Raw genomic sequence first — 14036 nt, 5'->3', positions numbered from 1 at the left:
TGTTATGTCTCTTTATGACTAGAGGGAATTTTTCACCCCACCCTCCTACCACTACTTCATGTACAGTTATTTTGACTGTTATTATTGCTTATCATTGTCTGCTTTGCTTGTTTTCTCTCACCCTGTTTATGAGTAAAGCGCTCTGATACCTTTGTAGGTCATGCTTGCTCTATATAAAACTCTAAATGCCTGATTACGATGCCGTTCATAAGGCATATGAATCGGATTTGGCTTTCCCAGATCCAATTTGTAGCCCTTGTTTCCGACGGAATCGTACACAGTTCCAAACGATCAAGTATGAAGCGAAGATCTCGTACGCGTCGACTGAATCGTTTCCGGAACCTGATCCTGTCTGTACGACTTATTCGTAGCCGAATCATGCCACGCAATGGAGCCGGATACCGAGCGAGGATGATGCACAATTCAGTTAGCTGCATTGACTGTCGGAATCATCCTTTGGGGCACGTAGCAGTACCTCCTTCACCAGGTGCCCTCCAATCTGTCACGGGGGTGCCCATGAGTCCCCCCGATCCAAGCATGCACCATGTGTGCCACAGGGTGTATGCTTTTGGCCACCCACCCCTTTTTGATGTGGGAGTCTGTGTACACATCGGTACACAGGCTCTCATAGAATTCAATGGGAGTCCTAGCGAACCAAGTCCGTAAGCATACGGATGCATCGTAGTCGCACATTTGGACTCCCAGAGAACATTTTGCTCTGAAAGCCATCCGTATCTGAGCCGTAGGGAGGTCTTTTCCTAGAGAGATCGTAATCAGGCCATAAATAAATATAAATATTTTAATAGCCTATTAGCCTCCATTGTGGTGCCATACCGGCGTTAAAGTCCCGCTCCCATGTTAAAGGCCATTGTCTTCGGATTGGGCTTTTAACGCTGGTGAGGGCCTTTAAGGGCAGGTATAGCCCATTACAGGCCGGCTAGAAGGCTATATTTTATTATCTTGTAACACTGCTCCAATATTACCTGTAGGAAAGTGGAACATTATGGGGAATTAAGTGGAATATTATGTTGTATGGTTGGATAACCTTACCATGCAATATTATCACAATGTCCCAAAGATGATCCTTGGATTCACAACTATAAATCTTTAGGTAAGTCCTGGTAGTGTGGCAAAGAGCAGTCAGACTTTACTGGGGAAACATATGTTAATCATTTTACAGTGCCATTATGATTCATAATCAATTGAGACAACTCAATAGAAATCCAACACCAATTTATACAAATAGCGCCTTTTTTATGGAAATTTAGACACCAAAACAAACTTTTTAGCATACATATAAACAGAGGTATACATTTTCAAAGTAATGGAAAATAATGCACTAAGCTGTCATTTAACATCACAGTCAATGATAAAAACTACTTATAAAAGTCAGTCACTTAGGGAGTCGATTTGCAGTCTACACTCACAGAATAGAAGTGGCGGGATCCTAGGGCCAGGACCCAACAGTCTGTTACATTTTACCTGACCCATGGAGCCCGGGTGCAGTGGTTGTCCAGACTGTCAGTGGTCCAAAAAACAGGACCTGTGGTAAAGTTACTTTTCCCATTGAGATGGTGCTTCCAGAAAGGGGATGCAAAATCACAAGAGCAGGGTCATTGCAGACATTGGTTGTAGGTGTTGTGCAATGCCCTCTTAATGCAGAATTGAGTTAATGGGTCGGTTGCCGGACTGGTGACCAGCATACCTTGGTAGCTATAAAAGTAAGGAAATTGAATTTTGACATCTGAATTTTCAGGGGAGTGCGGTGGCGGCTTGAAATCTTGAAATATTGATGAAAGTCAGACTACAATTCCCAGAATGCACTACACTATTTAACTTTGGGCATTCCCGAGATGGGTCAGATGGCAAGTGATTTAATTCATTCTGAGAATCATTTTACCTGCACTTTGCAGGGGACTGGTCCCACCTGTCCTGGGGAGTCTATGGTGCTTCTGGCTTCTATCGATGTCCATCTGCCGAAAAGTGATGAGTTTTGGCCAAAGACAACAGTCAATCACACAGTTTCAAGCAAAGCATTCCCTTTGTTTGTGCAAAGTCTCGTTGTCAGTGAAAATGTTTTTTCCGAGACCCTTCTTTGAAGTGAGTCGATCAGAACTAAGGTTCTGGTATTAGGGGGTTCCTTAAATTCTGGATTTAGGGGAGTTAGGGGCGTCGGAGCTAGTAGCCAATAGGCAGCCAGTCCCTTACAGCTAATCCTCACCTGAGGAGACCACATCCGGTGGTGCAGGTCACCTTTTATATCCAGAGTCCACTATTTCTGCCCTCCTAACTTTAGGTTTATAGATCAGGCTGCTCACCGTGGAGGTGTGGTCAGCCTTCCTGGAGATGTACACCTTCTGCCTACCTGATTTACTGCCTTGCTGTGGTCCAAGCACACCTGGGACAAGGAGAGGGCTGTGTCCTACACAGGAGGACAGCCCAGATGCATATTAGAGACGGTGCAGCCTTTGAAGCTCACCGCTCTTATGTGTGACTTCACAAGCCCACTTGAGGAGGGAGATGTGACCTCCTTCCTACCCAAGCCTTTCATCAGACTCCTAGGAGTGCTCATACTGCCTGGCAGGAGGTCAGAGGACTGTTTGGTGGGAGCTGGGGCAGAAAAACCCAGGCCTGCCAGCCAAAGCAGATGGCAGCTAGGTTAACCAGATGGAAAAATGCTAAGTAGCCACCATGGTGTATGCCAGCCTTCCCTTGACTCCAAATTCGAGTCAGGGTAGATAAGGCATGTTGTTTGACACCAAACTCAACATATGTAGGTGGTACCATAAGGGAGCTTGCAACCTGCCTGGCTGCAAGTCCCATGTTATCTTATGGACCACCTATCACTTATAGTATACTTGAAAGGTAAAGTCACTACAGTGACAAATATCTACACTCCTAATCTACTGCACCCTGCCTCCTGGTAATGAGACCTTCTCTAGGGGTGACTGACATACACTTAAAAGCAGTGCTGTAACCCTGTCACGCATGGTGAGGACAAAGTCAAAATGGGGCAGTGAACACTGTTACTGCAGTCTGCAATGGCAGACCTGTTGTCATTTAGTTTCCTGGGTCACTCAAGGTGGCACAACCAGTGCAGCAGGCCCTGAGTAACCCCTTATAACCCATGCCCTGAGTACCACAGTACCATTTCAGTGGTAGCTGGCATCAACCAGGAGGGTGGGCGGACGGATGTGCGGGCTTAAATAAACATCAAATATATTTTAAATAAACTTAGCTTATGACAGGACCTACTGCTCCAGACCTCATGCAATGAGAGCAGCGCCCTGATTGAAGGGAGCGACCTCACTCGGTACTCCACAGCGCCCTTGTGGCGTGCACTGACTCTAACCCATCAGTCTTAAGACAGTGGGGTTAGAGGTTTCAAAGTGTACATGTCAGGCTGGCCGTCAGCGAAAGGGACAGGCACACTTTGAAAAGTGCATATACTTCCCACCCTCCTGCCCCGCCCCCATCCTGACACTCGGTTCAGGTCAGTGGGATGAAAAATAAAATGGTAACGAATTCCCATTTTATTTTTCATCTCTGGGTTTCGGGGGCATTTTTAAGTGAGGCAACGCTCCCCCGCTCAAACGGAGCAGCCATCCCTGTACCACCTACCAGGGACTTATAAGAGGTTGATCTCAGTCAACTGGGATGCCAATTACCCATGTCACTGTTAGGGAGAGAGCACTGACACTAGAGCCTGGTAGGCAGGATTCAGTGCTCTGTCAGAGTCGAGAACCAGCATTTAGCAGTCCAAAGAGGGGAAAAAAGTGGGGGGACGTCTGCAAAAAATCCTATTCTCTTACACTGCCTTTGCCTGCTGTAGAGAGCCACTCGGGCTCTCCACTACAATGTTTCACTTTCCCCCACGCACGCACGCACAACCCCGGGGCGGGCTCGCGCTGGGGTATAAATAAACGGGCGGAAGTCCGCTCGTGGTCTTTCCAGCCAACTGTATTATAGTGTCCGTGTGTCCTTATTTGCTGCAGTGTATGAGCACGTGGTAGGCCCCACTTACCACTCCACATTGGCGACGAGGCGGTCGTATGCCACGCGTGCCCACCGCCTCCTGCACATCCTGCTGTGTGTGCTCCGGCCGTGGTGCCCAGCCGCTCCTGCACGCGGCGCCCTGTGGTCGAGACCCGCCCACGCGTCACCCGTGAGGGTGCGCCTTCAGCCGGCGGGACTCGTGGTGCCAGGGCGCTGCCTTCGCTTCCTGCGGGTGAGTGACTCTTCTGCCCCGCCTGCGCGTTCACCGCGCCCCCGCATCTCGCCGGCCGGCGAGAAGAAAAGTGTCACCGGCTGCACCACGTGTTCGAGGCCCGGAGCAGGCCCGCCTCCTCCTCTCGTCAGGAGACTCCAGGGAGACGCCTCCGCTGCGTGTGCGCGCTGGGCCCCGGGCTGCTCTCCCTCTCCCTCGCCACGCTCCGGCCCTGTCCAAAGAATCAAGCATTGGCAGCTACAATTCTGGCCTACCTCTGTCTGGGGCACTGGCGTCTCAACAGGACATCAAGCATTGGCCAATTCATTTCAGCCCGCTCCTGCCTCTGAAGAAGAACATTTGTGAGGCCTGCTGCCCTGTGGGAAGGGCACCTAACTGAGTGAGGGGAGGGCGATACAGACTGTCACTGCACCCTGGGGCACCAGCAAGCATCGGAAAGCACCATACACCCTCACCAACAGCGTCACCATGAGTCTGGACGCCGGCGCAGTACAAGATGGCGTTGCCCAGCCACCGCCACCTGTGATTCCCCCACAGGCAAACGCCCAGGCGGGGAACCAAGCCCCTGCTGGGCCCACTACTCCTGCACAGCCTGCCCACCTGCACGCCGGTGCAGCGCCCATCCCGCCGTTCAGCGAAACGTCGGATCCGGCCACTGCCGCCCTCCGATGGAGAGCGTGGGTCGGGCGTCTCAATCTGTACTTCAAGGGAACTAGAGAAACTGATGGAACGGTGAAAAGGTCCCTACTCATCCTCTATGGGGGACAGGAAATCTACGACCTATTCGAGTCACTCCCGAACACCGGTGCCGAGGACGACTACGACGCCGCGGTCGCGGCCCTAAACGCCCACTTTGACCCACAGCTAAACAACGACTTCGAGAAGTTCAAGTTTAAGCGCGCATGGCAGACTGAGTCTGAGTCCGTCGACATGTATTATGCGCGGCTCCGTCGACTTGCAAGCACGTGCCCGTTCACTGACCCCAGGGAAGAAATAAGGGATCAAATAATTGTCGGATGCAAGTCGAAGTTGCTAAGAAAATTGATCCTCAGGCAACCAGGGATTTCGCTCGACGAGATCCTCGTCCTGGCCAGATCGCATGAACTATCGGATGCGAGGGCCGAAGAGATGGAGGTGGCGCTGCGCACTCCAGTCATTGCTCCCACGGTGGCGCGGACCCCGACCATCAAGGAAGAGCGCGTGGACGCCATTCACAGGCGGTTCCCGCCAGCAAGGCAGCGACAAGGCCCTCCACGAACCAACCGCTGTGGGTATTGCGGAGAGGATCACCCGACCACCGCCACGTGCAGCGCAAGAGGCAAGACGTGCCTCAAGTGTGGGCGCCTCAACCATTTTGCCGCCGTCTGCCGAGGGGGCAAATTCAAATCAGCAGGACCACGTGCTCGTGCGGTGACGCAGCGGATCCATCAGCTATCGCTCGACCCGGAGCGACCCCCGCCGGACACCGAAGCACAAGACCGTCGGCCCAGGTACGAGGACGATGAAGATGACGAGGTATACATCGTCTCCTACGTCAGCCGGGCGTCTACAAAGCGAAGGCCGCCGCCCATGTGCTCCATCACCGTGGACGGGATGAACGTCAACGCGCTGATTGATACCGGAGCGTCTGTCAACGTCATGGACTCAGAGCAACACGACAGCATGTCCCCGAAGCCGACGCTGGCACCATCCACGGCAAGAATATACACTTATGGAAGCACGGACCCGCTCCCTCTCCGAGGGGTAATACAAGCCACAGTCGTCAATGGGGAATACTCCACCGAGACCAAGTTCCATATCACCGAAGGCAAGAAAGGCACCCTCCTGAGTTGTCACACCGCGGAAGATCTCGGCCTGGTATTCTTCGCCAACCAGGTGCATCAAGCACACGCGGACTTCATGCTCAAAGACTTCCCTGAACTCTTTAAAGGACTCGGCAAGCTCAAAGGGCGAAAGTTCAAACTTCACATAGACCCCACTGTGAGGCCCGTCGCACTCAGGCATAGGCGGGTGCCCTTCAACCTCCGGCCACAGGTAGAGGAGGAGCTGCGGAAGCTTGAAGAGCTGGGGCTGATTGAGAAAGTGTCGGGACCAACACCCTGGGTCTCCCCGTTGGTCGTCGCCCCCAAACCAAAGCAACCGGGAGCCATTCGCCTGTGTGTGGATATGAGACTCCCGAACACGGCTGTGAAGCGCGAGAGGCACATCACCCCCACCATGGAGGACATCATAGCAGACCTCAACGGGGCAAAGTGGTTTTCGAAGCTGGACCTCAATTCCGGATATCACCAGCTAGAGTTGGAGCCAGCCAGTCGATACATTACCACCTTTTCGACGCATGTGGGGCTGCGTCGCTACACAAGACTCAGCTTCGGCGTATCCTCGGCAGCCGAGGTTTTTCAAAACGCTATCCGCGAGGTGCTGTCAGGACTGACGGGCGTCATCAACCTGAGCGATGACATCCTTGTTTATTCTTCCACCCTAGAAGAGCATCATACCAACCTGAGAGCGACCCTGCAGAGGCTTGCCGACAGCGGGTTGACCTTGCATCGAGCCAAATGTGCCTTCTACCAGGAAGCAGTGGACTTCTTCGGTTACACATTTACCAGGGAAGGCCTCAAAGTAGACCCAAAGAAAGCGGAGGCGATCAAAGCGGCCAGCACACCTCGAAACCCAACGGAAGTGCGCAGCTTTCTGGGCATGGCCACGTACTGCGGCCGGTTCATCCCGAACCTGGCTGCCATCGCGGAACCCCTCCGGGCTCTCACCCGCACCGATCAGAAGTGGGACTGGACCTCAGCCGCAAACAAAGCGTTCCACAACGTCAAAGCTGGTCTTCTAGACAATACCACCATGGCCTATTTTCAACTAAGGCGGAAAACCGAACTGATTGTGGACGCCAGTCCCGTGGGACTAGGAGCCGTCCTCTTGCAAGAGTACGGTCCGGAAGAATGGAGACCCGTCGCCTATGCCAGCAAGGCGCTAACCGACACGGAAACCAGATACGCACAGATAGAAAGGGAGGCCCTGGCAATCAAATGGGCCTGCCAACACTTTCATCTCTACCTCTGCGGACAGGAATTCACCGTGGTCACAGACCACAAGCCTCTCCTACCCCTTTTTGCAGGAACCTCAAGACTAGCTCCTCCACGGATCGAGCGTTGGGCCGTCCAGCTACAGGGCTATCGATTCAAAGTGGTATTCCGGCCTGGGGCTCACAATCCCGCCGACTACTTGTCAAGACACCCGGACGTCGCCTCGCAACTGCCACCCACCGAGGACGGAGAGGAAGTAGAAGAGATCGTGCACATGATCACGCAGGCGGCGTGTCCCGACAACATGACCCTCAAGGAGATCGGAGAAGCCACTGCGGGAGATGAAACCCACACGAAAGTCCGCCGAGCCCTGGAAGAGAACCAATGGGCCCGCTTCCTTGATGGTGCCGCAAGCCTCCGTCCAGAGGTCAGCCATGCAAGACAGCAGCTATGGCACATTCGCAGTGAGCTCAGTGTGGGAGAAGAAGGAGTGATCCTGCGAGGACACCTCCTCGTCATGCCGGAAAGCCTCCAACAGCGCGCGTTGAGCCTAGCCCACGTGGGACACCAAGGCATGGCGAAGACGAAAGCGCGCCTACGAAGCAAGGTGTGGTTCCCCGCGATGGACACCCAAGTAGAAGCAATGATAAGGTCCTGCCATGCGTGCACGATCACTGGGGGCGAACCCACTCCAGCCCCTGTAATCACGGAAGACGCACCCTGGGCTCCATGGACCCAACTAAGCATTGACTTTGGCAGCTTCCCGGACGGGAGACAGATGTTGGTGCTGGTAGATTCCTTCTCGAAGTTCCCCGTCGTAGAGGTCATAGCATCCACCGCTTTCCCACACGTCAGGAAGGTGTTAAACCGAGTGTTCGCAACCATGGGACTCCCCGAGGAGATTAAGTCAGACAATGGACCTCCCTTCCAGGGTCGAGAGTTCCAATCATACCTGGAATCTCTCCGAATCACTCACCGGAAGATCACTCCGTTATGGCCTCAAGCCAACGGAGAAGTGGAGAGGCTGATGCGGACAATAAACCGAGCCCTTCGGATAGCGGTGGACAATGGTGAAGTTCTGGAGGTAGCATTGGATCTGTTTCTAGGAGCCTACCGGCAAACGCCGCACTCGACGACAAAGTGCGCCCCAGCTCACGTGCTGTTTAAACGGGCCCCCAGAGATGGCATACCCACGGTGAGTGCATGGATGCCGGCCGAGAGGGATGCAGATGCCACACAAGCAAGGAGACAAGCCACCAACGCCAAAGCAAGTCTGCGTCGCCACGCTCAGGAGCCGGGAATCCGGGAAGGTGATGCAGTGGTCGTCAAGGATCACTACCCAGGATGGAAGTTTCGAACACCGTTTGAACCAGAGGTGTGGAGAGTTGAAAGAGTTCAAGGGACAATGGTCACAGCCAGGAGAGACGGGCAAACCGTCACACGAAACGTATCATGTTTCAGGAAGGCAACCGAAGCAGCCGTTGGGCACCAGCAAGCGGAGGAAGAAGAGCTGGTACTGGAAGATGCAAGCTGCCCCAGGTCCCCTAGTCCTCTGCCAGGACTGACACGCGGAGAGAGTCAACCGAGACCAATGCCACCCAGCCTCGGCGCCGAGCAAAGTCAGCCAAGGGCCTCGGACGTGAGTGAAGATCCTAGAGCAACCCCGGCCGGGGCTGCCGAACCATCAGGGATCCGGAGTCGTCGCTACGGTCTGAGGCCCAATCCGGTGCCGAGTCAACGGCTGAGGGACTTTGCATGGACATCTCCGTGAATTACTATTTGAATGTTCGGGGGGCGAAAAGGACTAAAATAAAGGAGGGATGTAGAGAGCCACTCGGGCTCTCCACTACAATGTTTCACTTTCCCCCACGCACGCACGCACGCACAACCCCGGGGCGGGCTCGCGCCGGGGTATAAATAAACGGGCGGAAGTCCGCTCGTGGTCTTTCCAGCCAACTGTATTATAGTGTCCGTGTGTCCTTATTTGCTGCAGTGTATGAGCACGTGGTAGGCCCCACTTACCACTCCACACCTGCCAGGCTTTCTCTCTCTGCTTCTCTGATTCTATCTATTCTCCCTCTTTTTCTCTGTTTCTCTCTATTCTCTCTCTGTCTCTCCAACCTCTCTTTCTCCACCGTGCTCTCTCTATCTGTATTGCTCTCTTTCTATTTATCTCTCTGTACACACATTACAGTGTTAGCCTTCCCTGTGTTGTAACAGTCAGTGCTCAAACAAGAAATTTACATAATGTCACCAGAAAACAAAAGCCCCCGATTAACTACTGTATTACTCCATAATGTAGTTTTTGAATTTCAGGATTCTCTTGTTTCGAGGAGTATCCTGAATAGAACTTTACTGATGTTTTTCTAGAAATAAATACACATTAATTGCTGTTCATAACCTGCAATACGATACATTTTCATGAGTAGACAGCTTTGTTTAATGGGAAACATGTCTTGCAAAGTGTAATCTCTGTCTTTTAACTATCTGCAGCTTATGGAGTGGATGCGGACATGGTCCGATCTGGAGGAACCGTTCCAATCGCTAGAACCTTTCAAGATCTGACTGGGAAGCATGTGATGCTATTAGGCATTGGAGGGGCTGATGATGCTCTCCATGGCCAAAATGAGAAAATCAGCAGGTATGGGCCACATTAGCATGCCTCCGTTTCTCATCAGAAGGTTTATCTAGATCAGTTGTGAACAAACTGATTGTTATTTTGTGTGTTGCAGCCTTTGTGTGGTGCCTTAATCTATTATTTGAACAGCAGAATGGTGGGAGCTCTACTGAAAACAAGGCAGTAGTTATTTTTAATTTTGAAAATGTTACATTCTTTGAGTGGAATGTTCTAATATCTTCATAGCCCTTTTGCCTCAGGCTATACCGATAGCTAAAATCCCAGGGCCTCATTTATGGAAAGTGACGCATCGCTGCGTGAAAACAGCGATGCGTCACTTTTCACTGCACACTCCTTGCGACACCAATGATGCGTCATATTTAATGTATGACGCATCATGTCGCAAGGAGTTACAGATACGTCAGTATTTCTGACGTATCTGTAAGCGCAAAAGTGACGCATTGCTGGAGTGTGTCACAAAAGTGACGCAACTCCAGCAATGCGTCCTTTCACATGGGGAAAGCCCCATGTGAAAGGGCTTGCGTCAGTCTTACGCCTGCTGTGAGGCAGGCGCAAGATTTTGATGCAACAGCATCCTAAAAGTGACGCAGTGAAATCTCATAGATTTCACTGCGTCACTATTACGAGGCTTTTTGCGGGGGAACGTCCCCTCTGCATACATTATACCTGACGCAGGTATAATGTGGCGCAGGGGTTTAAAAAGTGACGCATCTACCTAGATGCGTCACTTTTTAAATATGGCGCAACAAGGCGCATATTTTACGCCGCTGGTGCGTCACAAAAAGTGACGCACCGGCGGCGCAAAACTGACGCAAGGCCTCATAAATAAGGGCCCCAGTATTTGCCAAGCCAAAATGGGTTCAAGGCCTTTAACAACCGGTTTAGCACTTGGCAGTGGGGTGTCAGGCTATACTATGACTTTAAAGTGCGCTCTTGATCTATGGGTCCTTTTATAGGGTTCCGGGATAACCATTGATTGGTTGTGTTTGGTTGTTGGTTAGTATCAATAATTCTACTAAAACTAAAGCAGGCACTTAAAGTTCTCCTGAGGCTTGAGCCAGGAGTGACCACCGAAACGGTATTGTTTCCCGCTGTAATTTTTCAACTGCACCTTTTTAAAATTGCTCTGTACTTTATTTTTTAAGAAGAAATACAACTTGCTTACTTTGCAAACTTACCAGATTGCTCACTACTCGCGGGGTCCACATAAGTATTGTGGGACCGCTATCTTGGGAGAACTCAGAGTAGATGGCTAGTCTTTGCCCCCTTGATTATATTTAAAAAGAGGCTGGCGTGAGCGCGCTCATTGAAGTCCTCCAGAGGCTTGAGCCGAGAGTGACCACTGAAATGGTATTGTTACCAACTGTAAGTTTTTAAACTGCACCTTTTTCTGTACTTTATTTTTTAAAAAGAAATACAACTTGAAGACTTTGCACACCTACCAGATTGCTCACTACTCCCGGGGTCCGCATTAGTAGCGCGGGACCACCATCTTGGGAGAACTCAGGGTAGCGGGCCAGTCTTTGCCCCCGTGTTCCATGCACAGCGCCAGCCAATCCGCCCATTCTGCTGCAGGTAACCCCATTTTGATGCACTACTCTAACAGCATGCTACACAGTCTAAACACCACTGGTTTAAATGCCAAATGCATATATATTCAACCCAGCACCTGGTCTCCACATGCCCGATTCACCTGCCCCGGTTGCAACATGGAATTACAGGAACTTATGTTTCAGCAGGTTAAAGAGCCACAAAACACAGGCAGGGCGTAAAAGGCCACTGGGATGGAAAAACATTGAAGTATGTTCTTTTTAATGCAAGCTCCTTAGTTAAACACAGTATTGACTGCGCCTCACTTATTGAGAAAATGAATATCCCATTCATTACAGAATCCTGGAAGGACAACGCTTCCGGTCCGGATTTGGTTAAAGCAACACCACCTGATTATCTCTGCTACACATTAGATAGGCCTTACAAGAAAGGGGTTGGCTTGGCAGTTTTCTATCACAAGTCAGTAACTGTATCTTTTTTCCCTTTGTTGAATGCCAAATGTGAAGCTCTGAATTTTTGTTTCTATCTCTCAGACCATCATACCTTTTGAGGCACCCTCATTTATAGGCCACCAGGCCCCAGAAGCCCATTCATAACTCAAGTTGGCAGTATGCTCGAAAGTGGTCTTAGTGCCAGCTCATATACTATATTAGGAGACTTTAACTTCCATCTGGAGGCGCTTGCTGATCCAGATACCACAAACCTGCTGGACATGATGAGCAATCTTAACTTAAAGCAATTGATCTTTGGCACCACTCACAAGGCAGGACACACATTGGCCGGCATTTTTTCTAACAATGCAGAGTTGCGGTTCACAGGTCTTCTCCCACTGGTCTGGTCAGACCACAAGGCGGTGCTATTTGAGTCAACCATGCCTGACCGGCACATTAGGAAAACCTGCAACTAAACAGCTGTTGAGCAGAGCATGAAATAGGGTAAAAGGTGAGGAATTACAGGAAGTGTTAAACTCCACATTATTCACTCTACCTACAGATCTGGATGAGGCCACACTCCTTTATCCTAATTGGCTGGAAGCAGCTGGTAATAAGCTTGCTCCCAAGAAACTCTGCCGACCAAATAGGGCACGACCCTCCTCTCCCTGGTATACTCAAGAACTTAGAGATCAAAAACTGGCCTGCAAGCACCTTGACAGAATCTGGAGGAAGGAGGACAATGATAAAGGAAAACATTATTACAAAATAGGTCTAGCTCAGTACAAACAGATGTTTCAAGAAACAAAGCAATAATTTTTTGCTAGGAGAATTAATTTGGCAAAGTACTAAATTAAAGAACTGTTTAAAACAGTAACCACCTTAGCACATCCTGCCCCTCCTCCCATTCCGGCTAGCCAGGACCTTTATGATAAAATAGCTACATTTTTCTTTGACAAAGTAGAGGCCATTTTCACCACATTCACTAGCTCAAAATCAAAACGTCCTCCGACCACACAGCCAATCCTACGTTAAGAACAAGCTCTGGCCCACAATTTGATACATTTGTCACGGTTAAAACATCAGACATTTTCAATCCTCTTATGACGGTGAAATCAGGCTCACCATATGATTCATGCTCAGTTTCTATACTAAAGCTAGCACCTGAACCAGTCATTTTAACCTTGACTTCCATCATAAATGCCATGTTCATGGAAGGATATTTTCCCAAAATTTGGAAAAGGGCATCTCTACTGCCCCTGCTTAAAAAAACGAGTCTAGACCCTAAAGACTCCAATAATTTTAGACCTATATCTAGACTCTCGCTCCCTGCAAAAATCGCAGAAAAAATCATGAATACTCAACTTAGCTCTTTCCTGGAAGTAGCTCAGGTGTTGGATCCCACACAGTATGGGTTTCGAGGGGGGCTTAGCATGGAGACCGCCCTGCTTAAATCTACTGAAGGTATCAGGGCGACACTTAACCAGGGAGGAAAAGCAGCTATGATTATGTTGGACCTCTCAGCGGCCTTTGATACGGTCCATCATGCTTTGTTGATGGACCACTGCAAGAGGATGAGTCCAGGGCTCCGCCTAGAAACTACTCAAATCCTTCCTGTCAAACAGACTACAAATTGTCTCCCTCTGTGAATTCTCTACCAAACGGTTTTCTTTGCTCTGTGGTGTCCCCCAGGGGTCATCCTTGAGCCCAATACTTTTTAACGTTTATGTGTCACTGTTGGCTCTCCTGATTGAATCCTTCGGCTTCAGCCTGACCTCATATGGAGACGGCACCCAAATTGTGGTGTCGCTGTGGCCAGGTATGCTGCAGGGCACAGCATCCCGATTCCAGGACTGCATGATTGCTGTGGGTAACTGGATGGCCCCAAATTGCCCCAAATTAAACTCCAGCAAAACGAAGGTTGTGTTGTTCGGAAATTACGCCAATTTCTGGACCCCGGCTTGGTGGCCTGATTCATTGAGTCCCCTTTCCTCCCCTATCAAAAAGGTAAAAAAACTAGGAGTCTGGATGGATAGACAACAAACTCAGTTTTAGGGACCAAGTGAATGCGGTGGTCTCATCTACTTTGTATACTCAAAGATCTTGCAAGAAAATCATGCCATTCTTATCCAAAGACAGTCAACAAACAGTTA

At 50.4% G+C, this 14036-nt stretch overlaps 1 protein-coding gene across 1 annotated transcript in view; it reads left to right on the top strand.

Annotated features, from left to right (window-relative positions):
* LOC147722776 (cytosolic non-specific dipeptidase-like) overlaps positions 1-14036 on the top strand; it is a 207628-nt gene that overhangs the window by 176576 nt on the left and 17016 nt on the right. The window contains exon 11 of the mRNA XM_086965239.1: positions 9757-9904. Coding sequence (XP_086821365.1) covers positions 9757-9904 — 148 coding nt within the window. The remainder of the gene's footprint in view (positions 1-9756; positions 9905-14036) is intronic.

The sequence above is a fragment of the Lissotriton vulgaris genome, chromosome 4_1 (genome assembly GCF_964263255.1).
Source record: "Lissotriton vulgaris chromosome 4_1, aLisVul1.2, whole genome shotgun sequence".
Lineage (NCBI taxonomy): Eukaryota > Metazoa > Chordata > Amphibia > Caudata > Salamandridae > Lissotriton > Lissotriton vulgaris.
This window is presented reverse-complemented; position numbering and strand designations above follow the sequence as displayed.